Source organism: Microtus oregoni, unplaced genomic scaffold (genome assembly GCF_018167655.1).
Source record: "Microtus oregoni isolate MIOR12 unplaced genomic scaffold, Mior012 000062F_ref0000492, whole genome shotgun sequence".
Lineage (NCBI taxonomy): Eukaryota > Metazoa > Chordata > Mammalia > Rodentia > Cricetidae > Microtus > Microtus oregoni.
In genome coordinates, this window is record NW_024543872.1 from 7,889,633 (window position 1) to 7,917,328 (window position 27,696).

At 41.6% G+C, this 27,696-nt stretch overlaps 2 protein-coding genes across 3 annotated transcripts in view; one reads left to right on the plus strand and one right to left on the minus strand.

Annotated features, from left to right (window-relative positions):
* Positions 1 to 22,651, minus strand: part of LOC121439589 (trifunctional enzyme subunit alpha, mitochondrial) — a 40,143-nt gene extending 17,492 nt beyond the window's left edge. The window contains exons 1-10 of the mRNA XM_041640113.1: positions 22,430 to 22,651; positions 15,368 to 15,409; positions 14,747 to 14,817; positions 12,660 to 12,793; positions 11,586 to 11,724; positions 10,750 to 10,869; positions 8,841 to 8,943; positions 4,324 to 4,446; positions 3,726 to 3,844; positions 1,826 to 1,882 (exon numbers count right to left, since the gene is read on the minus strand). Coding sequence (XP_041496047.1) covers positions 1,826 to 1,882; positions 3,726 to 3,844; positions 4,324 to 4,446; positions 8,841 to 8,943; positions 10,750 to 10,869; positions 11,586 to 11,724; positions 12,660 to 12,793; positions 14,747 to 14,817; positions 15,368 to 15,409; positions 22,430 to 22,496 — 975 coding nt within the window. The 5' untranslated portion in view covers positions 22,497 to 22,651. The remainder of the gene's footprint in view (positions 1 to 1,825; positions 1,883 to 3,725; positions 3,845 to 4,323; positions 4,447 to 8,840; positions 8,944 to 10,749; positions 10,870 to 11,585; positions 11,725 to 12,659; positions 12,794 to 14,746; positions 14,818 to 15,367; positions 15,410 to 22,429) is intronic.
* Positions 22,652 to 22,805: 154 nt separating this feature from the next.
* Positions 22,806 to 27,696, plus strand: part of LOC121439590 (trifunctional enzyme subunit beta, mitochondrial) — a 36,286-nt gene continuing 31,395 nt past the window's right edge. Inside the window, exon 1 of one of the 2 annotated variants that reach the window (XM_041640114.1) lies at positions 22,806 to 22,936. The gene's annotated coding sequence lies outside the window, so the exon portion shown is untranslated. The remainder of the gene's footprint in view (positions 22,937 to 27,696) is intronic. The other variant, XM_041640115.1, reaches the window with a different exon arrangement.

Sequence of the window (27,696 nt, forward strand, 5' to 3'; positions counted from 1 at the left end):
CAATTTTGTTAGAAATTAGTATGGCCACACCTGCTTTTTGCTTAGGACCATTTGCTTGAAAAACCTTTTCCCAACCCTTTACTCTGAGTAGATGCCTGTCTTTGTGGTTGAGATGTGTTTCTTGCAAACAGCAGAATGTTGGATCCTGTTTTCGTATCCAATCTCTTAGCCTGTGCCCTTTTATAGGTGAATTGAGCCCATTAATATTAAGTGATATTAATGACCAGTGGTTGTTTACTCCGGTTATTCTTATTGTTTTTGGTAGTAGAGTTTGTGTGTCTCCCTTCTTTGAGTTGTGCTAGTGAAGGGTTGCTAGATGCCTGAGTTATTGTAGGCAGTGTTGGCAATGTTGGATTCCTTAGGTTGTGATTTTCCTTCTATTACTTTCTGTAGGGCTGGATTTGTGGCTACGTATTGTTTAGATTTGTTCTTCCTAGAATGTCTTGTTTTCTCCATTGATAGTGAACGATAGCTTGGCTGGGTATAGTAGTTTGGGTTTGCATCCTTGGTCTCTTAGTTCACAGAATAAATTCTATACTTAATCCTGAGAAAGCATGTTCTATTTGGTAAACCAGTAGATTTCAAATTATGGGTAACATCCATCATGTCATGAATTCAATAGGCTTGATAAGTGGTTTTATATAAAAAGTGTTTATATACACACACACACACACACACACACACACACACACACACGTCATGTACAGCCGCTCCTTGGAATCTATGTAAACACTGGTTTCAGGACCTCAGGAGAGTCATAATCCACAAATAAATCCTCAAGTTCTTTACATAAAATACAGTATATGCACATCCTCTGTATTTCAAGTTGACTCTAGATTACCTAAAACACCTAATACAAGATATTATATATACTTAGTTGCTAAAATTTTTATATGTATATAATACATTGATCATATCTACCCATTGCCCCCTTTCCCCTCCCATTCTCTTGTGATCCCCTCTTGATCCCAACAATCCTCCTTCCTGAACATTTCTGTTCAGTGGTTGGATGCAAGAGTGTAGATGTGGGAGGACCAACTGCATGCAGTGAGGACAGCTACTCAGTTCTGAGACAGAGGCTTCTACTGCTCTGTACATACATATGTGTGTGGATCTGGTTATGATGCTTAAAATATGAGGAATGCATGAAAAATACCCATGAGATATGGTTTTCTAGCGCTTTCTCTAAGCTCTTTTGATTACTTTTTGTCCTATTATCAAATTCTTCAATGATTGCATAAAACTTAAATTACCCATCACTCCCTTAAATCTGGCGTACCATTATTAACTTTCGAGAAAAGCGAAAGGGGCGATACTGGTCGACATGTGCTTCTTTGTTTCTGAGCGCAAGACAGTTTTCTTCTCTAATTTACCAAAAATGTTGCATCTCTAAGTCTCAGTAAGCAATATATATGTATATGTAAATCAGTGCTTGCTTTTTCCTTTTTCTCTGTGGTACTTGGGTTGGACCTAGGGCCTTGCACCTGCCAAACATAATTGCTTTGCACTGACCTACATCTCAGCCCTCAATGTATGCATTCTGTCACAACAAAATCAGCCGGAGTGCAGACTGGAGTCATTCTGGTGATAGGTTCTGAAGCGACTGGCTGCTCTTGTTCTCATCACACCCTCATTACGGAGCACTTTCAAGCATCTGTAGAAACTATCCCATTTCTCAGAAGAATAACCACCGGAAGAAAAGAAGTGTGAGCTTTCTTATATAGTCTGTTTTTTACATATAGTATAGTTTATGTATATACATTTTCAGCTTTAAACACAGCTATAGGTCTTTAGTTTTCTACAGTTAAATTGGAGATAATTTTACCTGTGATTCAGCAAGATAACCAGCGTCATCTCCTTGCTCGAGTCCAGCCTTCACAACCTAAAAGCCACAAATGTGATTGTTTAGTGCTGGAACAGAATGGCTAATGTAAAATAATGCTGAATAAAATAGCAGTGTGATCAGGCTTCCAAGAGTAGGCCACTCATCCAGCTTTGTGAGGGCAGGAAAGGAACGGAATGCCAGCTGCTCTGGACTGAAGCACCTGTGTCTGAGGCTGCTGCTGAACCGGGGAGGAAAGAGAACCTCAAGCTATTTCTCTAGATTCTTTCTAAAGACAGTGCTCTCTGTTTGCTTCTCTGTGCTTTCCGTGTGTGTGTGCGTGCGTGATCTTATTAGTTACGTTAACCTGGAACTCTGTACAACTCAACTTTATATCTGGGGTAAGCGCTGTCCCATGTAACAAAGAAATGACCCCTCGGACCAGGCGGTGGTGGTGCACCCCTTGAATTCCAGCACTAGGGAGGCACAGGTGGATCTCTGTGAGTTTGAGGTCTACAAAGCAACTTCTAGGTCAGCCAGGGCTACACAGAGAAACCCTGTCTAGTAGCTGACTAGTAGCTCATTTTGTCACTCTAATCCTCTTTGACCCTTGACCATGTACAGGACCAATTACATTGTTGATAACCTTCTCAAATCTAACCTCAGTCTGCCCTGCTAGAGACACCCCACTGTTCACTGTTAAAAGTGGGTTTCACTGAATGCTCCTTCACCAGCCTCATGCTGCCCATCCTGCCTGGCCTGACTCTCCCTTCCCCTACGCTGCACTCCCTTTTCAGGCCGGACCCCAGAGTCTCTTCCTCATCTCATGACTGTGCAGTACTGCCTGCTGTTTCATATCTTGTATGGCTATCGGCCTTACCACACATATTTAATTGCCCCAGCCCAGACTGTTAAGATGAAAGCAGATGTGTGTGTCATGTTTCATCTTATTTTCCTACAGTGCTGGGGACTCAATCTAGAGGCTTCTACAAGCCAGACAAAGGGTCTGTCAGAGATCCAACCCTAGTCCATGTTTCATGTCTTAGTAGTCTCCTGTCTTCTACTCAAAATGTACTCTCTAATGGATGCATTCACCAGTTTTTGTTGGTTTTTGTTTTTTTGGTTGTTTGGTTTGTTTGAGACAGTCTCTCTATCCTATAATTCTCCATGTAGACCAAGCTGGTTTTGAATTTGGAGATCTGCCTGCCTCTGCCTCTCAGAATGCTAGGATTATGTACCACACTGTTTTTTTTGTTTTTGTTTGTTTGTTTTTAAGACAGGGTCTCCATATAGCTCTGCATTTTCCAATTCTGATTACACATTCTTGAATTTTCCAGTCTGGAAAGCTCTAAGTTTTAAAGATTTTAAAATTAATTTCAAGTATTTTAAATTTAAAGACCGTTTAATTATCTTCCTTCATCTTTTCATGCTGCCTCTATATCATTAGGTCTTCGTAATAAATAGAGAAGTGGAATGTCTTTTTAGAAAATTAGCATTAGCTGGGCATAGTGGCGCACACCTTTAATCCCAGAACTTGGGAGGCAGAAGCAGGAGAACTTTTGTGAGTATGAGGCCAGCATGGTGTACAAGGAAAGTTCCAGGACAGCCAGGCCTACATGGAGAAACTCTGTCTCGAAAATCAAATCAAATCAAAACAAATAAATAAACAAGAATTTCGTACTGACTGGGCAATAAGAAAATCCTAGCACTTAGGAGACAGAGGCAGGTTGATCTCTGAGTTTCAGGCCAGTCTGGTCTACACAGAGCTACACAGTGAGATTCCTTCTCAAGAAGTAAAACACAAACAAAAAGTACTGATGTACATTGTTTAGAATCACAACAGAGTACTGCTTCACCAAAGAGGAAGAAACATGGAGAAGGTGGGTACGCAGGGCAGACTCACATCGATTATTTTCAGGGGTGCAGGATAAAGGCCTTTGGTCTGCTTTTTCACCTTTTCTTCAACTGTTTTGTAAATCTGTTGTCTGACAAACGGAATAGTCATGGCATATGACGTCAGCTCTGTAAGGTAAAACGTAGTTATTCACCGACATGAACCAGGGCTCCCTTGTCCATTTGCTCTGCAGACTCCACAGCAATGGAGTATTCTAGCCACATGAAGGAACACAATCTTAATGTCAGCCTCTACAATGCACTGTCTTAACGGGCTTTAGTTACTTGTTCCGTGTTAAGGTTAAGGCCTGCTCTGGGGACTGCAGCTTTATTATACTATTAAAATCCACTTTTGTATTAATGTTAAAAGTCTTCCAAAATAACAAGCCTTTAAACAATGGCTTTAACAGTCAGTATCAGGTTGAGGATTTGACCATAGGCACAGTGGTGCTCTTTAAGGCTGACTTCATACAGCATAGATAATACATTTACCCCTCTCTCTTTTCTTTTTAGGCAGCGTCTCTCACAGTCCAGCTGGGCTCATTCTGAACCCAGTAAAGCTGGGGAAGGAAGAAGCCCTGCTGTGTGCTGCTAACAAAGACACTTACTATCCATCAGGCCTTTGCTTTGCTTTGCAGAGACCTTCCGATCAGCCAGGCCTTTGGCAAAAGTAATTGCAACCTCTTCTAGGTATTCAATTGTCCTTTCCTCTGAAGATTTTATTCCTGGTCCTGTAAAAACAGAATAAAATAATAACAACAAAATGATTGCAAGGACTGGAATGTAAATCAAGCTTGGGCCAGTCTGAAGCAGAGGAGACCTCCCACACAGCCCTCCTTTCACAATGGAGTGCTAAGCTCTGTGGGAACTCTGGACACAAATGTGAACAAGGTGCACCAGTGCGCTCTAAGTAGAAGAAAGGTCTCAAACACTGTCAGTCTGTCTTATGCTTTAACAGGATGTGGTAGGTCTTGTGTGGCCTATATTCCTAGTGCAGAACTAGAAGAAAATAAAAGACCCGAGTAAACTGTAAACTATTTATAAGGTTCTGCAGAAACCTGAGGACTAAAGTTGTGGAAAAGGAACAGCCTATCTTTGGCCATGATTGGTCACTTGCTCCCTGGTGCGTCCTTACCCTTGGGGCATGGACTAACTGGGCTACTCGACTTGGCTCGAGCCAAAGGCTGTTACTAGGGGGAAATAAGACATCAGAGCTCTGGGGTCACACAGAACAGATTAGAAGGAAGAGGAATACAAGGCCAGTTTCCCTGATGGGACAGCAGTGAGAGGTTCAAATGGCTGGTTCAGAAAGGTGGTGGGATCTCCGGTCCACAAAGTACTTGTCCACAGAACGGGGCTGCAACAATATGCAGCTGTGTTTATGTCAACTCAACACAAGGGAAAATCATCTGGAGGAGGGAACCTCAAGAAAATGCCTCCATGAGATGGGGCTGTAGGCAAGCCTGTAGGGCATTTTCTTAATTAGTGATCGATGAGGGAGGGCCCAGTCCATTGTGGGTGGTGCTGTCTCTGGGCAGGTGGTTCTGGGATCTCTAAGAAAGGAGAATGAGCAAGCCAGGAAGCAGCACTCCACCATGGCCTCAGCACCAGCTCCAGCCTCCAGGTTCCTGCCCTGAGTGAGTTCCTGTCCTCGCTGTTTCCCATGATGACTATAGAACTGTGGGTGAAATAAACCCTTTCCTCCCCAGCTTGGATTTGGTCAGTGTATTTCATCACAGTAATTGTGATCCTAACTAAGACAGCAACTAACTTCCCACTTATAGCACCTGCTAGCTTGTGAACCTGTAGGAAGCAGGAATTGGACTATGTGTGCAGCTCAGGGGTATATGGTTAGCATGTGTGAGGCTTCGTTCCACCCTTAGCACCCCAAAACAAACAAAAAAGTGGCAAAGCTGAGAAATCCAAAGAACAGAATTTATGGGCTATGAAGACAGACCCCATCCACATTCTCTATTGAAAGTCTGCACGACTACACGGGAAGAAGCGGCTGGAGTGTAAAAAGGCATCTACACTCCCAAAGTACTTGGGAACAAGATCTCAAGAGGAAAAGTTTACTACAAATGTACAACTACTCCTCTAGTAAGACGGCTGTCCTGTCTGACTAGAGACAGACCCAAGTGGAGAAGGGGGAACCAGAACAAAATTTTTAACTTCAAAATGGCCAAGACTCAGAGAATCCAGAAAAGTCAATAGCATCATAATCTGACAGGGTGGCCACGGTCACTAGACTGTACGCAGAATGCTGCTGAGCATGCAGTAACAACAGGTCTACCCAGGGGGCCAGCTTTGGCCAGCACTGTGCAGCACATCCACGAAAGACCACTCCAGAAGCACAAAAAGAACACCAGCACAGGACGGCTGGTGGCCTACACCTTTTAGGAACAAAGGCCATCCTACTAGGTGAAGAACTATGACCAGCTGAGGTTCTCCCTGAGGGTAAGAATGTGACACTGGGAAGATGGCATGGGAAACACTGCCTTCCTTATGCCACACTTGGAGTGTGGCCAGTGCACCACAGTCCTCGAGGGAGGTACAGATAAGGACAGGTCTCCTGGGATGGCAATGGTCTCACTCATATGTTCATTCCTAGCCCGTATACTTTCCATCCTAGGTCTCTTGGCCTTAGGACATTAGCTGTACTAAGAGAAAAAGAATCTTAAAGACTTTCCCCTACTTCCATGCCATTTCCTCTGCCAGGCTCCACAAAGTCTGCTTGTTCAAGGCTTCCTCAGCAGTCAGGTGACCCCTCAAAACCACGTGTAACTCTGGCTTCATGGGAGCCAATGCCCTCTTCTGGCCCCCAGAGGTACCTGAACACACACGATAGGATACTCATACATAGACAGACAGACAGGCAGACACACACACATACACAAAACCTCAAAAAACAAAAACAAGGGGCTAGAGTGCTGGCTCAGCGGTTTTGAGAGCACTCGCTGTTCTTGCAGAGGAACGGGGTTTGAGTCCGAGCACCCACACAGTGGTTTACAATTATAGTCCAGTGCTCTCTTCTGACCCCTGCGGGTACCAGTCACACATGTGCACAGAAATACACGCAAGCAAAACATTCATAAGAAAATAAGTAAGTCTAAAATAATAAAAAATTAAACAAACAACAAAGAAACCCGAAACAAACCCTAAAACTATCTTAGTCAGAACAAAAACCAAAACAAAAGAAAAAATAACAATCCACCAACCCCATATATGGCTTTATGGTTAAGTACGTTAGGTATTTAAGTAAGAAGAAATATCAATTCTATACAAAAATTTCCAGAAAACAAGAGAAAGAGATATTCCACAACTAATTTTATGAGGCCAGCATTACCCCGATACTAACATCATGCAAATACTGTAAGGAAACATAATTAGTCACGACACCATTAACTTTCTTTGCCAGGCAAAAAAATCACTTATAAAATTTTAGGTGATTAGGACTGAAGAGATGGCTCAGAGGTTAAGAGCACTGACTGCTCTTCCAGAGGTCCTGAGTTTAATTCCCAGCAACCACATGGTGGCTCATAACCATCTGTAATGAGATTTGGTGCCCTCTTCTGGCCTGTGGGCATACATGGAGGCAGGATGTTGTATACACAATAAATAAATAAATAAATCTTTAAACAAATTTTTTTAGGTGATCAAACCAGCAATTTGTAAAAAGGATAATGTGTTATCTTTAAGTGGAGTTTACTTCAGGGGCAAAGGCTAGCTCAATATCACCATTAGTTTGTCTGTGTGTGTGTGTGTGTTTGTATACATGTATCATGTGCTCACATGCCATGGCTCCCATGTGGTGGTCAAAGGATAATTTTGTGGAGTTCGTTCTTTCCTTCAAAACTTTATATTGTTTCCAAGGTCAAATTCAGGTCACCAGATTTGTGTGGCAAATGTCTTTACCAGCTAGGCCATCTCTCTCTGCCCCTAGAGATTTTTATTATTTTGGTATTTTGGAGATTTTTGTGGATCATGCTACTGGCTTGGTATCTAACACCTTTCTGATTTAAAAAGCACAAAGATTTCCTCCTTTGCTCTCTTCTGAAAGTGTTCTGGTTTTGTCTCTTGGACATTGGTCTACGGTTCACTTTAAGTTAGAATTTACATGCAGTGCCTTTTTTCTTTTGCTACCAGTACCCAAAGTTCTGCACCGTCTGTTAAGAAAATTATTCTAGCCATGTGGATCTTAGAAATTAAACTCAGGTCCCTGGGCATCTCAATAGCTCCTGTTTATTTTCTTGAGGTATGGTCTCACTATGCAGCTCTGGCTTAGAACTTTCTACACTATGTGGCCTAAGGTGGCTGAAACTCATGATTCATTTGTTTCAATCTTTAAATGCTGGATTACAAGCATAAACCACCACACTGAGCCTTAAGTAATAGCTTAATAATGATATTTAAGACATACCAGGAGATGAATGTACATTTTAGAGGTTTCTACTGCTAGCAGAAATTGCATGAAAGTAGCACATAAGTAGATACCATATATTAACATTCTGAGATTGGCTCTTTCCTGTGCTTATTATTATTAAAACACAGGGTGGGGATGTAGCTCAGTGATAGAGTACTGGCCCAGCGTGCAGAAGACCCTGGTTTGATCCCACATGCTCCAAACAAAAATAAAAACAATAAGTAAAACAAAGATCCTCCCACCAGGGACTAAGGGAGGCTTACACATGGACAGTAATAACAGCTAATTTATAATTAAACACTAATGATTGAACTGATTCCTATATTCCTGATATCCATATAATCAAAAAATAAATAGAAACCAGGGTGGTGGTTAAAATGATTTAGTATTAGCCGGGCAGTGGTGGCATATGCCTTTAATCCCAGCACTTGGGAGGCAGAGGTAGGCGGATCTCTGTAAGTCTGAGGCCAGCCTGGGCTACAAGAGCTAGTTCCAGGACACACTCCAAAGCTACAGAGAAACCCTGTCTCGAAAAACCAAAAGAAAAAATGATTTAGTATTAGCTCTCAGAAAATGTCACTCCTAAAATACCGTTACTTCTTAAGAGTTTTGAGTTTCATCCTAACTAATATTCAAGTGATCAAATCCTTCAGGAAATAAACAACTCTATAAGACCCAATTCTGAGTCATTCTAACACTTACCCAGGGGTTCCACCAACTGGTCAACCAATCCCATTTTCTTTGCTCTGTCTGCACGAATGTTTCTACCAGTCAGCATCATGTCAAACGCAGCAGGAACACCCACCTAACATGCAAGTGAGAGCCAGGGCACAGGGGGAAAATGAGGGTGGAAGTTAGTTTACAAATCATAAGTGAGCAAACTTTTGAAGAAACGTGGGGCTGGGAGGGGCTCAGTGGGTAAAGATGCTTGCTGTCAAGGCTGACACCCTGAGTTTAATTCCTGGAACTCTCTTGGCAAGAGAGAACTGATTCCTGAAAGATGTCCTCTGACCTCCATGTGTGCACCCTTGCACACGTGTGCATGAACATGCAATATAATAATAAACATAATCTTTTTTTTAAAATAAGGAGAAAAGTCAAACCAGTTTTGTTTTGAAGACAGGGTTTCTTTGTGTAGCCCTGGATGTCCTAGAACTAACTCTGTAGACCACAGCTTTATGTTCTTTTATCAGCAAATTAAATTTTATATACTTACACACTTTTAAGCTTTGAGATTATGTCCAGTTGAAGAAAAAAATGCTTTTATAATATATTTTAAATTCAATAGCATAAGGAACTGGAGAGGTGGAGAATTCATTTTATATGAACTAAAATTGTAGACTGTCATTCTCAATTTGTTTTCCATCATTTATACAGTATTTAAAACTAGGGCTGAGGTTGTAGCTCAGTGGTAGTCTTTGCTCGGCATGCATAAGACCATGGGTTCAATTTTCAGAAAAATAATGCTGAGAATTAACAATGCAGCTCAACTGATACAGTATTGTAGAAAACTGATCTCTAGCCAAGTGTATGGTTTGTTCCATATCGTGGAAAGCTGAGGCAGGAGAATGGTAGACTCAAGGTGTGTCTGAGTTGTAGAGAAGACTCTGATTCAGAACAAAACAACAACAACAAACAAAACCAAACCAGCTAGGTATGGAGGCTTACACCTATAATCCTAGTACTCAGGAGGCAGAAGCAAAAGAATCTCTGAGATCTAGGCCAGCCTGGTCTACACAGTGAAGTCAGGACTACATAAAGAGACCCTGGCTTAAAAAAACAAACAAGCAAGCAACCAAAAACAATAACAAAAAAAAGCATAAAAACAAAAATGAAAGAACTCCTAGTAATGTAAGTAAATGAAATTCAACAAAACTTTTTGTGTCAAGACATCTTCTAGACAATTCTTACAAAGAAATGTGTATTATTTATTTTGATAACTAGATTGGTATGTGTTATTTCAGACTCAGGAGGGTGAGGCAGGGGAAAGATAAGAGTTTGAGGCCAGTCTAGGCTACAGGATGAAGCTTTTGATCAAAATCAAAACCAACCAAATGAAACAAAACCTTCCTTTCCCCATTTGCACTGTGTGGGCTTCTAGGCTCAGCTGCTCCACTGTGCCCTTCTCACTGAGAAGTCTACAGTGCTGGGCGCTGCGAGGCTCTGCCCTCTGCTTTGATAGGAAATCCCTCCGCAGCCTCCAGGGATGACTCTCCTTCTCCTTTCCTAGAAATTCAGAAGCTTACTGATCTTTTTTGGTCCTCTGACTATAGCAAGGACATGGTCTAAATCAGAGAATCATGAGAAAGCTGTCTCATACTTATTATGACCTACAACCCATGGCTTTGAAAAACTATTAAGGCCATACCGTGAGAGGAGGAACAAATTAATGTTTTGGAAAAGCAAGGCTTATCACTTTTATCCTTTACTAACAATTCTGTAGAACTGAAAAACTATCAGGAATGAAGAAAAAAAATCTCTCAACAATCCTCTATACTCCTAACTTACTTGGCTTCTGAATTTACAGTGAGTACTTTGTAGAAGATGGAGTAGATCCAAAGGGTATTTATGTATAGCTCAAGTTCACGGCGTTGGGTGTTCTTAAACTCACCATTTTGGGCAGTCTCTGGGTACCTCCAGCTCCTGGTAAGAGTCCCAGTAACACTTCAGGGACACCCAATACTGTTTTTTTGTCCTTTGTTGCTACTCTGTATTGGCATGCTAAGGCGAGCTTCAGAGAAATGAAAGAAAAATTAGAAGTTAGAAAATATAACTGTAACGATTTAGCACCTAGGTTGGCAGGTCTAAATGTTATTTATAAAGCAGGAATGTCCCACAAAATAAACCATGATTTGTTAGGCTGACATCCGGCACTCTACCATTTACCTCTTCTACCATTGTCATGATTTATCAACCCTTTCAGGTCGCTCTTCTCCTTAAAACTCTCCTGAAGGTAACCTTTGATCCCAGCACTCTGGAGGCAGAGGCAGGCCTACACAGTGAGATCCTGTCTCAAAAAAACAAAACAAAAAAGAATCTCTTCTCTTTAATCTTATCATCTTTACTATTCACAAGAAACTCTCTCTCACGAGACTTAAATATATTATTATGCTTTGAAGGTCAACCAGACTTAAGAACACGAACACAGATCCCACTTCTGATCTTTGCCCTGAGTCTGAGGCAGGTATGCAGCCATGAGAAAGACTTCATGGTGCAGTTTAAATCACAGCTGTCAATGGAAACAGCGTTCCTTGGCTCACGTGCTCTGTGTCACTTGCTGCTTGTCATAAATTAAGAGTTAACCCCATGCAGATGTTTGATAGCTAAAATCAAGCCAATCCTACTCGGAAGACTTTCCTGCAGGAGAAACAATAGCCCAAGGGTCACAGCAGCACATCCTACCAGTGAGTGGGACAGCATCTATACAGCTCTGGGATTCATCCATACCTCAAGTCCTCCTCCCAAGCAGGATCCACTGATGGCGGCTACAACGGGCTTTGAGGACTTTTCAAGTTTCTCAAACATTCTCTGTCCTTCCTGTGATATTCGTGTTGCTTCTTGCGGAGTTGTACAAGAGGCTAGCATGCTGTAGCAGCCACATAAAAGAACACAAAAGGAGAGATGAAACTGGATCCTACTTTGTATAACACTTCACCCACTACATGCTTATCTCAGCATACATCAATATTTGGCAATGAGTTCATAAAATGGAACATGTTACACAATTTATTTTGCTTCCTTAACAAACCACTGATCACAAAGCTCTAATATCACCTGGTAAATATTTTGGCTAACAGATCAGACAATTCTAGGGTGATGTTCTGGATCTAGTTAATCTCTTTCAGCTGTTTTGTAGTCTTTACTATCTGTTTCCCTAGTGACATGTAGCTGGTTTCAAAGGCTTCATTATGTCTACCTACACACAGGAATGACTATTCTTCCACACAGATTCTTATGAATAGAGACTAAGATTTCTTTAGTATATACACCTAGATGAGAGTATGCGGCTGGAACATACTTGTTGCCTCCCACTCCTTGTGTGTGTGTATCTGCATGTTTGCTCAACTGTACAGGCACATGTGGAGGCCAACTTCAGGTGGCTTTTTCACTTCTTATTTTTTGAGACAAGGCGATCCATCAAACTCACCATGCCCAGCTTTTATGTGGGTGAATCAAACTCAGGTTATTGGCCTAGCGGCAGGTATTTTACCCACCAGTCTAGCCCTTGTATTTTTCATTTTACTAAGTACTGACAAACTGTGCTCCAAAGTGGTTATACGAATTGGGATTTCCACCAAATTTTTAAATGTTTTCTGGTATGATGGAAGAAAACTGGGCATTTGTTCTTGGCTAGCAAGAAAGAAAGGCTGTATTTAGTCATCTATGATTTAAGCAACAAGTTCCTTTATTTCATCAGCTTTATTAAACTCAGGAAAATAACTTCAAAAAACAAACTTTTGGAGAATTTACTTCTATCTTCTTTTAAAGATAGAAATATGTAATTAATCAAGATAAACTTACTTGATATCAGCACCTGCGACAAAGCAGCCGGGCTTTGATGAAATAAGGACAGCACTTCTGATTTGGTCATTGGCCCAGATTTCATTCATAACTTCTGCAAACTCTGCTTGTACTTCTTTATTCAATGTATTTACCTACAAGAGAAACAGCTACATCTAAGGGTTTAAACTAGAAGTAAAACAGACATACTACCACTGTCAAATATGTTCATGCAGCAGACATATTGTAAGAAGAAAATGAAGAAACCAAAACCAAAACACAGACAGACCAAAACCCCTCTGAAACCCAACTAGTACCCTTCCCTTTAAAAACAGGTCTCAAGAGCTGGAGAGATGCCCAGTGGGTAAATGTGCTTGCCATGCAAGCCCAACCATCTGAGTTTGATCCTTATATCCCAGGTAAAGGTGGAGGAGAGACTCAATTTCACTCTCACCCTCAAGGACGTCATGTACACACAATACAGAAAAAAGGGGACTCTGCTGGCTGGGCATAGGGGTGCTTCCTTCTAAATTCTGCCACAAGTCTGAGGATGACCTAGGACACAGAAGGTTCCAGGCTATCCAGCCTATCCAGTGAGACCTTGTCTGAAAAAAACTAAACTAAAAAAGTGATCATGAGGTCATACTCCTAGCAGTCTGGATCAGATGCAGGTACAATTAAATAAATCTACAAATATTTATTGGCCCAGGGGGAGAAGGGAATCTATACAACATAAAAAAAGAAGCAAAATTAGACACAGTATGGTCTTCATTTTATAAATATATTCAACTTCAGAAAATTAAGGGGAAAAATCTTAAGTTTGAATCCTAAGTTATTCCATATTAGACCAGCACAAGTGAAAGCCTGGCTCCTATAACTGCTAATGGGTGAGAGTTGCCAACTGCTTCATATAGGTCCTTCTGTTTCTTACACGGTTCTATATAGCCCAGGCTAGCCTTGTACTCTGTAGCTGAGGATGACCTAGAATTCTTCCTATTTGTGCCTCTCAGGTGCTGTGAGTCAGTCCCCATGCTTGGCTCAATCTCATCTATGTCATATAGAGCTCTGGCTGCAAGATTTTATTTAAAAAAAAAAATAGTAAGAGACCTTTATACCAATTTGAGATGGGGGAAAGAATGAACCCCTGCAATAGAATATTCTTGGAAAATCTAGGGTTCTGTTGTCTACACTGTTGAATTTGCCAAGATCCAGGTTCCATTTTCCTTTATTTTTTTCCCCCGAGACAGGGTTTCTCTGTAGCTTTAGAGCCTGCTCTGGAACTAGCTCTTGTAGACCAAGACTGGCCTCGAACTCACAAAGATCGACCTGCTTCTGCCTCCCAAGTTCTGGGATTAAAGGTGTGTGCCACCACCACTCAGCTCCAGGTTCCATTTTCACATAACCTGTTTCTAGCATGTGGCCTGCATGAGTCATTCAGAACCTATAGGAAGCTCAAGAGCCAAATGTCTACATGTATCCCCGCCAACCTACTATGAGTAATACTACAACAGGAAGGTACTGAAGGTAGATTTAATCACCTCATGTTTAAAATAGGTGGATTAAGTCTTATCAACAAGCATATTCTATCATACTTATCCTATACAATAACAGGCTAGTTTTATTAATCTTTGATATTAATCTGACACGTAGAGTCAATAAGAAGGAGTTCTTTGTGTGTTGTCTGTCTTTGAAATGGGGTCTCACTAAGTAGGCCTGGCTGGTCTAGAAATCACAGAGACCCACCTGCCTCTTCTTCTACAGTGTTGGTGTTAAAGGTGAACACCACCAAGAAGGACATTTTCTTCTTTTTCTTTTTTTTTGAGTCAGAACCTCACTGTGTTCTACCTGACCTGAAACTCACTATGTAGATCAGCTGGCTGAGGCTTCAGAGAGATCTGCCTGCCTTTGTTTCCCACTGCTGGGATTAAAGGTGTGCACCACCACCCCTGGCCTCAAGAAGGAATTCTCATACAGGAACATCTGCCTATAACTAACAAAACCTTAAAATCATGTGACAGGCCCACTTCCAAACAGGCAGATTTCATTTCTATTTAGGATAGGATTCATAAATGTAGTTGGTAGAAATTAACTAAAAAAAGTTTGGGTACCTTAGAATTGGGTGAGTTAATCCGAATAACCGCCACATCCCCTTTGACTCCATAATTAATATGGTTTCTGGCTAAAAGAGAGAAGACAAATTAGTTTCTAAACATGCTTATCGCAAAGTACGTCTACAAAGTGATGTTAAGATATATACATACAAGTACCATTATATGGACAGAGCAGGTTGTATTTAGGACACACACATCCCCATTCACTTTCCTCCCTCCAACTCTTCCATATACTCCCCTTGCTCTCTCAAATTCATGGCCTCTTTTTCTTTGTTGTTTTACATATATGCACATATATATATATATATCAAGAAATACACATATATTTAGGAACATATACACATACATACATATTAGGATACACACATATATTTAGGGATACACACATATACATATCTAGTGATATATATATCTATATAGGTATTTATATATGTGCATATACACATATGCATATATACAGCAATTAAGAAAAATGGCCATGAATTTGAAAGCAAGAAAGGTGTGTGGGAGAAGTTGGAGGGAGGAAAGTGAATGGGGGATTATGGTGCAATTCTATTCTAATTTCAAAAAATGAAAAGTATAAAAATCAGCATTATGTAAACAAGAAAGTCAACTTACTCAGCAAAGCAGAAGATGCTGTAAAGCTGCGGCAAATACAGCCTGCAAGGGAAGAGTGTTTCAAAATTATTTTGTGAAACAGAATTTCTGTAATATCTGTCAGGTCAGCAAAACTAGAATTTACACCAATAAAACACCAATCAGAACAATGTATTCTAGGCCACTATTGTGGCTACTCCATTACCTTTCTCATTTTAATTATTAGGTCAAATGATTATCCAGATAATAAGTAAGGTAGGGAGAGGATGTCCCCGCCAACCAAAAAAAAAAAAAAAAAAAAGAAAAAAAGAAAAAAAGAAGGACACATCACATCTCTAGAATGTGTGAATGTGTTGGGTTACATGGCAAAGGGCTAACATGCAAATGGAAGTAAGATTGACCTTAATCTAGGGAAAGCATCATGAATTATCTAAATGGGTTTAGGGTAACCCCAAAGAAAATCAGAGACATGTGAGCATGTCCTGGCTCCAGGTTGCTAAAGGAAGGAGATGAGCAGAAGCTGAGACCACAGGTTGTCTCTGAAAACTAGAAAAGGTAAGGCCACGGCTTTTCCTCAGGGCCTTCGGAAAGAATGGAAGCCCTGTCAACACCTACCTGAGCCTAATGACACCCATACGGTTCCCACTTGGGATTGAACATAGGCCTAGTGTATGCTAGGCAAACACTCTACCACAGAGCTATTTATCCTTGGCCCGAGACCCATTAAGGACCTCTGACTACTATAACTGTGCACCAGGGAGGCAGAGGCAGGTGGATTACTGTGATTTCCAGGCCAACTAGTGAAAGCATGCCTCTTGTTTCCCTAAAGGATCCGAGTGTGTTGCCCAGCACCCATGCTGGCTAAAAGACTCCAGTTGCAGAGGATCTGATGCCCTCTTTTGGTCACCACTGCCATTCACACACTTGTCATACACTCGCATGCACACCAACACATAAATAAAAATAAATATTGAAAAACAAATAAAAGACCACTGGATGTGGTCGTTATACACTGAACCCCAGCACTCAGGAGGCAGAGGCAGGAGGATCTCTGGATTTGATGCCAGCCTGGTCTACATAGCAAGTTCCAGGCCATCCAGGGCTATATAGTGAGACCTTAAACAAAACAAAACAAAACATCAAATCAAGGGGCAACCACTGGCTGCTACAAAGGAAACAGTCCATGTCATGCTTTGCTGTTTTAAGCATTCCTAACTAAAAAAAATTTCTATACTGCATTCCACCAATAACATTCCCAATCTTTGGATAACAAAATTCTGACACTGTCCTCTGTTGCTTATTAGCTGGTGCTCATCATCTAACTTGCTTAGGGTCTTCAGCATGACCACAAGAGATCAAATCTCATGTCCCCAGCCATTTTGGTTCTAATTACCATTTTGCTCACTGGATATCTTTGGCAAGCAGCTGCAACCCTACAGAAAAAACAGCCACTAAATCATCAGCAGAACAGGTATGGGGTCCACACCTGGAATACTAGCATTTGGGAGACACAGAGACTTAGAAGATAATGAAGTCAGGGACAACCTGGTTTGTTGTTGTTGTTTTCTTATTATTATTTTAATTTTCTTTGAGATAAGGCTTCAATGTGTAGCCCAGGCTAGGTTGGAACTTGCTATACATAACATGCCTAGTATGACTTTGAACGCTTGAATTCATGATCCCAAGTGCTCAGGTTATAAATGCATTCCAGCACACCTGATTCTAGTGAGAGAGTGTCACTATAAAGTAGTCCTGGCTGGCCTTGAACTCACAGATGTCCGCCTGAGCACTTTAGTTTTCTTTTAGAGACAAGATCTCACTCTGATCTGGCTGGCCTGGAACTCCTAGCGACCTGCCTACCTCTGCTCCCACATCCAGCTTGCATCATCCACCTCTAAAGCACGAATATCTGATTTTTAAGACAGTAACTGCCCTGAGTGGTGACCAGTACCTGCCATCCCAGTACTCCCCAGAGATGGGCGATCACAGGTTGTAGCTAGGCTGAGACACCTAGCAGTTCCTCATCTCAAAATGAAGTTGCAGCCATGCTGCTTTTGTAGGTGTTTGTTTTTGGAGGTTTGTTGATTCGGCTGGTTAGGCTTCTTTGTTTGTTTTGGATTTGCTTCGGCATTTGCATTCTGACACTTAGCTGCTTATTTTCCTTAGTTTTTGTCTGACTTTTACCTCACCCCGCCCTACTTGTCCTACCAGTTAGTCCATTCTTATCCCAATATGCTTCACTCTCTCCTAGTTAGAGTACCTAGCCCATGCTTCTTTCCCACTAGAATTTCTACTTTACAATTTGTTTTTCAGAACTGGGTCTTGAACCTAGGTCCTTGTACATGCTAGGCAAACACTTTACCACTGAGCTGTTTTCAACCCTTCATTTATGTCCCTGAGTAGATTCAGTACTATATCCTCTGCTGCCCCAGAATGCAAGCTCCACCAAGACTTTACTTTTACTTGTTATACCCCAGTGTCCTAGAAAGTTGCATGACATGTCAGGTTGCTGTGAAAACTTTGGTTGCCTAATGACTGAAATTATAGTGGAAGAGATTAATTATAAGTTCATTTGCAAATGCAGCAATGAGAACAAAACACTAAATAATAATAAAGACCAAAATGCAGGCAGGGAGGAGGATCACACAGTTGAAATCTCAAGGTGAAGTTTTGGGGGGAAACTTAGAGTCATGTACGTTTTGTTGAAGATCAGAGCTAATATTAAGAAATAAGTTACTAGGGGGGCTGGAGAGATGGCTCAGTGGTTAAGAGCATTGCCTGCTCTTCCAAAGGTCCTGAGTTCAATTTCCAGCAACCACATGGTGGCTCACAACCATCTGAAATGAGATCTGATGCCCTCTTCTGGCCTGCAGACAGACACACAGACAGAATATTGTATACATAATAAATAAATAAATAAATAAATAAATAAAAAGAAATAAGTAACTAGCCAGACAGTGACGACACACATCTTTAGTCCCAACACTCAGGAGGCAGAGGCAGGCAGATCTCTGTGAGTTCGAGGCCAGCATGACCTGCACAGCTAGTTCCAGGACAACTTGGGCTGTTACACAGAGACACCCTGTCTCGAAAAAAAGAAAGAAAGAAAGAACTAATAGTTGATATTATTTTAAGGGGATGGTTCTCAAGCTCCCTAATGCTGTGACCCTTTAATACAGTTCCTCATGTTGTAGTGACTCCCAACCATAAAATTATTTTTGTTGCTACTTCATAACTATTTTGCTACTATTATGAGTTATAATTTAAAATTCTAATATGCTAGATATCTGATATGTGACTCCCAGAGGGGTCTTGACCCCCAGGTGCAGAACCACTGTTTCAAGGCATCTGCCTTTGCTGAGTGCTGGTGCCTGAGTGTGTAACACCTAGTCGAGTAAATGATGATTTACTTTCATTTTCTGAACTAAAGAAAGAGATAGCTTTCCTAGGATAGTTGAGCAAGTCTGGGATATGTGGAGAAAGGAGTGAAAGATTAAAGAGGCATGTAGAAGAGATGGTTTGAACCATGATGAAGAAGAAAAGGAAGGGTATTTTGAAGAAGCACATAAGCTGTATTTGGGGGATGTTGCCTCTGAGCTACTCTTGAACAATCTGCTTGTCATCTAGAACTTGCTTGCAATAGAGTAGGATCAAGCCTTTATAATGGAGAGGCTATAGATCAATATCTCAAACAAATTTAGTGTTTGTTCAAAATTCCCCTTATATCCCATGTCTTCTACCTAGAGTCTGATTGAAGGACCCTCCACTGGGCCTCTCCTGTGTGCTTGTACTCCAAAGATCCAATCATAATCATTGCTACAGAAAAACCTAGTCCTGGAGTATGAGAACCCACTGCTACAGGTGGGAGGGATCGTGAGACTGACGAAAGTCGGGTCTAAGATTGCACGAAGTAAAATTTACTAGGAACTCTGAACAGAAAAACCCTTAGCAGCAAGACAAGTGGACTTCCTACACTCTAAGGCAGGAGGATGGGAATTACATACTAAGCTAGACAGGGTTGATCATAGCCAACCAGAACACAGTTAGCCTTCCTCAAAAACTTTTGAAATATCTAGTGTCAGTTAAGATGGCCTTGGGAACTAGAAGTAACTCAGTGGTACTTCTCTAGCAAGTGTCCCTGGGTTCAATAATCCTCAGCACTAAGCTTGGTGAGGCACGCCCTTCACCAGCCCTCCACCACTTTAGAGGTGGATGGTGCAAGCTGGGTGTGGGAGCAGCCTAAGAGGACTAGGAGTTCCAGGCCAGCCAGATCTACCGAGTAAGATCTTGTCTCTAAAACAAAACTAAAAAAAAAAAAAAAAAAAAAAAAAAAAAATTAAATAAGTAAATAAATAAGTAAGTTGGTGTTCATTAGCCTTGTTTAGGCCACTTAAATCTTGCCAACTAACCTCTCTTCGGGGTAAACACACTTCCACATAGTTACACAAAACCTCCTAAATCAACAGAGACAAAAGCAAAGAGAAAGAACACTAAATGCACAAACATAAAGAAAAACTTCCTAACCACAGTCAATGTAATCAAGCCGAAGTACAGGGTCACTTTGCTTCTGGAATCCAGCCTCACCCCACGCCTAACAGCTAAGCTGCCGCCAAGTGAACTTTAGCCTACATTTTTCAGTGCCAGCAAGAGTGAAACCTTTGTCCTACTTTTTAATCATCTTCATATGTAAGAAAACAGCTACGAGATCACACTATAATCAGTGGGAAAAGTTGGACTGTGCTGACCCAACTTTGAAAATGTTACTTTAGTTTATGACAGTTAATAGCTTTTCCAAAATCCAACTCCAGGACAAGGGATGGGATTGATTGAATAAGTGAGAGTCAGACTGGAAAATACCACAGTACCTACTAACTGCCTTTCGTTTCCCGTAAAATTCTTCTCACTCACATACTTGGGAATTAGGAGGAGTAGAAATTAGATATGAAGGTCAACTTGCGAGTTTTTTATTTGATAATCATACTAGAATGATGGTACTATACAGCAGGAATGTTCTAAAACTATCATAGAAGGCTTATGTTTTTTTCCAGGTAACGCCACAGTTCATTGGGCATTTGGCAACGCCTGCACACACTCTCAGGGTCAAGGACTACTAAAGTCTAGACTCCAAATAGTAAATCAGGTGGGCAGCTAATTTTAAATTGATTTTCCTACATATTTTTTCAAAGTGTATAAGTTGCTATTAAAGTAAGTTGTAGCTATAACTGACTAGACTTTCTTAACGAAAAAATAATACAGTTTACAAATTAACATAAGTTTCTGTGTGGAAGTATAGGAAAATCCGGCTGTCAGCTTTTCATCACTTACATAAAATGGATAGATTGCTTTAAAAATTCTCAGCTATATGCAACCATTACTTCTTAGGGATAAAAAGCCAATAACATTTATTGAGACTTATTCCCATGATAAGCTGCTTTATACCTAATGCAACTTCTTTAGACTTAACATGTAATTGACTCCATTTTACCAATGAGAAAAAGATACTGAAATTAATTCCCGAGTTTACCCGAAGGTAGAAGACATATTTAACGCAGAAGTCAGAGTCCATACTTAAAGCCTTTAATTGCTCCATCAAATTACTTCTCCTGCCAAAGAAAAAAATCACTCTCATTCACTTTACAGATGAGAAAGCCCATTTACATTAAAGCACCTGGCCAAAGTCACACAGCGACCTAGTAACTAGAAAACATGTGACCCCATCACCACTCCAGTGTTGTAGCAGCTGACAATCCATAAAAATACCTTACAAAAAACAGAGGAGCATATATGATGCTTTTCCTAAAACTGTTTAAATGAGTTAAAGGTAAAATATAAACTGTAAGGAAATGTGGCCACAAGTAAACATAGAGATAACATAACAGAAAGATAACAAACGTAAAGATAACAGATGTTTTTTCCTAATTCCTTCCTCAACCTTAACATCATTTCTTTCTTTTTTTCTTTCTTTCTTTTTTTTTTTTTTTTTTTTTTTTTTTTTTTTTTTTTTTTAGGACAGGATCTCACTATGTAGCCCTGACTGGCCTGGAACTCACAATGTAGACCAGGTAGGCCACAAACTCAAAGTTCCACCTGAGATTAAAGGTGAGAACCACCATGTCCGGCCTCATTTCATTTTTCTTTTGGTAATGTGGTGATTTAGACTGTTTACACACAATTGATCTGTGGCGATTTAAAAAAAAATGGAAAAAGACTCAATTAATTCACTTAATTAAATGTCTCGGAAGGTAAAAGTAAATTAAAGCGAATTCATATTACAAATGAAAGTCTCAAAGTAACTGGTATCAAGTATGATATGCAATAAATTAAACTTACATTAGCCATTATGGATGTGGGACGCCTCCGGACAGGCAGTTTTCTACCGCCACCCCTTTAACCCTTTCACTACCAGTCTGAAGAGAAAGAATGCAAGTTCATAGAGCCTGACTAGGCATCGGCAGAAACAAGATTGGAAAATAATCTAACAATTTCGTTCCTCAAAAAAATCAAGTTTTTCTAGTATTTTAAAAAAATCTTCCTTTCTCTGAGTTGGAGAACCTCTGCTTTCAGTCTTCTATACATTCACGACAGGATTATTGGAAGCGCGAGAGTTGAGCTCTCTGCAAAAATGGTTTTGACGATAGACATCAGGAGTGGCAGGGATCTGTAAGGCTAGTCAATGCTACCTGGAAGCTTGACAGATCTCTTAAAGTGACCAAGGTGCGGCAGAGCCTCAAAGATGCGACAGAATGGGTCTCAATCCTCCCAATCTAACAGGGTCAGAGCCAAGACCATAATCATCAAAGGAGACAAGAGGGGCGTGAGCGCAGGGCTGCAGCAGAGAGACCTGCGCAAACTGCCAGACTAAGGGGAACGAGTCAGGAAAGTTAGGGAGAGCCTGACACCGCCGCAAAAGGGCGAGAGGAAGTGACAGTCCCTTCCCAAGGGCACAGGAAATGGGGTCCCTGGACAGTAACCCCCGTTTCCCGGGGTCCAGGGGAAGGGGTGGGAAGGAGACAGCGAGGGGCAAACGCTGGTGACCGCCGCCTCGGTTCCAGCAGGCACTCCCGAGTCCCCAGCCAGGCTCACCTCTGGAGCGGAGGATCCTGAAGGCAGAGAAGCGACTGAGACTGCCAATTGCCCGGGACGCCACCATCTTGAGCAGAAGAGGACGAAAGTAGAAAGCTCTTGTAGCTGGGCGCAATGAAGCCGAGGACTTTTCTTTTCTCAGTCTGTCCGGCAGGGCGCCCGATGTACTGCCTTACTAAAACGCAGACTCTGAGTAGTCGCCGGGCCTCTCACTCTCCCTCTTGCTCCCAACTAATCGGGCCGAAAGGATGATTTCTCTGAAGGAAGACCAAGGACCCCTGAGGAGGGGGGCGGAGTGTCTGACTTTCTAGTCAGGCGCTCAGAGGGCAGCCCTCAAATTCCGCGGTGACCCCGGGCGGGGCGAGAGAGGTCCTTGCGGAACGGGAGCCGCCCCTCGGTGAGGGCTGGCGGTTGTCATTCTGGGCTAGACCTTCTTGGGAGCGGCGGGCTTCGCGGTCTCTGAGGTGCGGCGGCGCGCGATTCGGCTTTCTTCTGACTTTCCCGCAGGCAGGTCCCACTTCCCTCCCGGCTCCTGTCTCCGGGGCCCCTTCCCTTTCCCGTGAGGGTCGAAGTCCCAAGAGCGGGACAGGCTGCGGAGTCCAGGCCTCCAGTGCCAACCGCCTCCTGGCGGGCGGCAGGTCGCGTTCTCCCGTAGCTCGCAGCAGGGGTGTCGCCCTTCTCCACTTCGGGTTCACGGACTGTTTGCGTGTGTCAGAGCGTTGTCGTTTCCCCTGCTTTACCTGTTGAGGCAGTCCCGCGGCTGTTGCGATTGAGAACGTGTCGTTAAGTGCGGGCCTCGGGTGTGGAAGACGAGACAATCCTCCTCCTGCTTAGCGATCCAGGGTTCACGGATGGCGGGCATCTGGGCATCCTCACCAAAGTAGCCGCAGCCGTTGGAACAGTGTGTTAACTGGTAGTCACAGGTGGTAGAACTAGACTAGAGAGCCCTAGTCTCTACTTCTAATTGAGCGCTCAGCTTTTCATGTCGCCTAGCTTGGGTGTTTTGTTTGTTTTTAGTGCTGGAATGATGGTGCTGAAATAAATGGATTTGTTTCAAAAGAAAGTAAAGTCAGCTTCCGGTGCGTTGCACTATTTTGTTTAGTACCCACTACCCCCACGTTTCATTCATTTGCACTTTCGGTGACTTGACTGACTCGGAAAGATTATATAAAATTTCTTTTTTTGTGGCAAGCCCAGTGTTCAAAACAGAAATAGCACTCACTAGTTAGCCAATTATTCTGCAAGAGAGGAAACAAGAAATGGCTGAAATGGTTATGGAAAGAAAGAAGGGAGCTTTCTGGGTTTTTGTTTGTTTGTCTTGTTTTTTGTTTGTTTGTTTGCTTTTTGACAGTCTCTCTGTTAGGTAGTTCTGACTGTCCTGGAACTCACTATTTAGACAAGACTGGCCTCAAACTTAAAGAGATCTAACTGCCTCTTGAGTGCTGGGATTAAAGCGTTTTTATTTAATACCTATTATGAACGTCTTTTCATGTCAATGCATACATGCATATCTTTTCATTTTTTCCCAACCTGCTGAATAGTCATGATATATTTATGATGTAGCTAGTTCTATTGATTCCCATTTAGAATAGTTCCAACTATAAGTAATACTCTAACAAGCATTGTGGCTGGTTTTTATGTATCCCCCACTCCCCCGTGCTGGATATGGAATTTAGCCACTGGATTGCTTTAAAACAAATTTTTAAAAGGTATTTTCGGGGGCTGGAGAGAGGCTAAGCAGTTAAGGACACTTGCTGCACTTGGCAGAGGATCCAACTTCGATTCCCAGGACCCATGATGGGCAGCTCACAACCACCTCTTGAATCAATTGAATACCTTCTTCTATCTTCCATGGGCACCCATACATATGTGGCTTACACTCACAGAAATACAAACACATATTTTTTTTTTGTTAGTGTGACTATTTTAGTTTGACTGATTGATGCTGGGGATCAAACACAGGGTATGTAATAGACACGCACTCTGGCGTTCAGCTGTACTCGAAGGCCCTGGCATTTTACTTTCTTATAGGAACTGCTTATTTGTTCATTTTTGCTTGTGGTCTGCATATCAGATAGGAACCTGTTCAGTTGCAAATAATAGAAAATTCTATTAAATTTGGGGATTCCTTATCTCCTGGACCATCAGTGGGTGTGTTTCAGATAGAATATGACTAGGACTGTTTTTTTGTTTTGTTTTTCATAAAATTTTCAGTTCTGTCTTCTTTTGATATCAACTTTGTCCTTAGGTAGCACTGTTAATATTTGTACAACTACAGCCAAAGGAATGATTTGTGTTTTAGAACTGCAGACAGAAAACTTGAGTATTAGACTAACTAAACATCAGTCCCGTGGTCAAGGCAAGGTGCTGTAGGGCTTAGCCATCTGAGCCTTTAATCCCTGCAGCGATTAAGATCACTCTGATTGGGTTAATCCCTTGTAGACTTCACTGACAACTACATAGTGGGGAAATGCACTCTAGAACAAAATATAGATTAAAAATTGCAGATTTTTCCCTTTTAATTTGAAACAGGCTCTTTATAGATTATATTAACCATATTTTCTCTAATGTATTCTTTGCTTTTTAACTCAATTTTAGTTTTTTTTAAAATTGTGTGTGGGTTTAAAATATTTTAGTAAATATGTTAACGCTTAATTTATGGCTTCTAGATCTTACTCATCTAATGGGAGGTGGCCTTGTCTAATGGGTGAAGTGTTTGCTGTGCAAGTATGAAAACTGAGTCCATACGCTGGGTTAAAAGAAGCTGGACATGTAGCTTTGTGGGCCTGTAATCCTAGCATTAGTGGAGAGAAGAGAATCTAGGGATTGCTATCCAGCCAGACAACCAATAAACTGACTCTATTTTTTCTGCTAGATTTTGGGCTCTATTTTTTCTGCTAGAGGTGTCTGGATTTATCCAAGTCGTTCAATAGTACTACGGTAATTTTTCTAGGGGACTAAAGAAATGGCTCCGTTTTAAAAGCACTGGCTATTCTTCAAGAAGTCCCAGGTTTGATTCCCAGCTTTAATGAGAGGCCTTATCTCAAAAAGTAAGGTGTAGAAGTGATTGACCTCTAACCTCCACTTCCATGTATACACACACGCACACCCATATTCTCTCATCTTTTTCTTTTGAGACAGGCTCTCACTGTGTACCTCTGACTAGTCTTGAACTTACTATGTAGACCAGGCTGACTTCGAAATCATAGATATCTGCTTGTGTCCACTCAAAGTGCTGGGATTAAATAAAAGTGTGTGCCATCTTTCCTGACTCTGGTATTTTTATATTTTTAAATGTTTTTAGATCTTTTATCTACATGGCATTTTTTATACTTATAGTGTGAACAATAGACCTTATTTTTCCCAAGCAATTAGTCATTTCCCAGCAAATTGATTGATCAAATCATCTTTCCTCCATTTACTTTAAACCCTACATTATATATCAAATTATAAATTCCTATATCTTTAGGTATGCTTGTTATAAGATGTTGTCATACAATTTTTGAGGGTCAAGAATCTGGGCTACTTAGTATTGGATCAAATAACAAAAAAAAAAAAAAGAATCTGGGCTACTTAGTGGGGTTGTTGTGACTTTGGAGTTTTAGGAGGTTATCGTCAGCATGTTGGGCAGGTGGTAGTCATCTGAAGGCTTTCCTGTGCCAGAAGATCAGCTTCCAAGCTCACTCACATGGCTGTTGGCAGTGACTTTCCAGCTGGCTTTCCACAGAGTATCTGAGATATTTAGACAGAAACTGCGATCTTTTTCACAGCTTGATTTCAGAAGCCATGCCATCTCTTCTGACAGAGCAGTGCAGTGTGGAAGGCAGCCAGACCAAGAGTACAAAAACTGAGAGAAAAGATGCTGGGGTCAGCTTGGAGGCTGGCCACTACAGTATCCTCATAAACCTTAAGTTTCTTATTTACTTTTTAAGTAAAAATACGTTTAAAAATTAAGACATTGGGTCAGTGAGGTGATCCCATGGGTAAAGCTCCTGCCACCAAGCCAGAAAACCTGACTTGAATCATGGAACCTCTTGGTAGAAGGAAAGCTTTAACTCCCACAGGTTGTCCAGTGACCTCTACATGTGTGCTATAGTATATGCTCACCTCCCCCAGCTAACAATTATTTCTTTTATTAACATTTATCTGGGAGGGAGGCCCATGGCACTCATATGGAGATCAGAAGACTTCTTGTAGGAAGTTTGTTGTGGTCCCAGAACCTGTATGCCACTTGGGACCTGGAACTCCGTCTAGGGACAGTGAGGGAGTGAAGAAAGGACAATCACTGAGGAAATGACAGACGTACAGAAAAGCTGGGGTCAGATGGGGTGTGCAAACCTCTGAAGTGACATCTACCACTAGAACTTGGAACATCGCCATATTATATACAGCACAAGGGGAGGAGCTAGCTTGTCTTGGGTAGGAAGTATCTGTAAGGAGGTGTCTTTTGGAAAATCGTCTCAGGCTGTGAACCTTCAGGAGGCGGAGGGAGCTGCGGTTGCTAGTTTTTGTGCATTTTGGTTTCTTCATTACACTTGGATTCCTTCCCACGAGCTTTGCCGTCCCTCTGAGTCTTCCCAGGGCAGGCTTTGTCACTGTTGTGGGGCTCAGGCATCAGAGCCTTTAGCATGGCTGTGTCAATGTCAATGATACACATTCATTTTAGAACTTTACTCAGGGCCTCCTCTGCTCCCTGTAGGAGGTGGTCCTCTCATCCTATCATACCAGTCCTGAGGACAAACTCAGGTCCTCATGCTTGACAACAAGCTAAACCCGCTAAGCCGTCTCCACCAGCCCCTAACAATTATTTTAATTTTCTTTTTTTTTGGTTTTATTTATGTTTTGCTTGTGTTTATGTATGCACTCCATATGTGTGTCTGTTGCCCATGGAGGTCAGAAGAGTGGGTCAGATCTCCTAGAACTGGAGATGATGGATGGTTATGAGCCATGAGGTAGGCTTTAGTAACCAAGTGCTCTTAACAGATGAGCTATCTCTCTAGCTCCATCCTAACAATTATTTCTTTTTTCATTTGTTTGTTTTTGTGATAGGATCTCACTATGTAGCCTTGGCTGACTTGGAACTCACTGTGTAGACCAGACCGCCCTCAAATTTGTAGAAATCTACCTGCACTGCCTCCTGAGTGCCAGGATTAAAGACACGTGCCACCATGCCCTGCCTAACAGTTGTTTTTTTTTTTTAATATTTATTTATTATGTATACAATATTCTGTCTCTGTGTGTATGCCTGAAGGCCAGAAGAGGGCGCC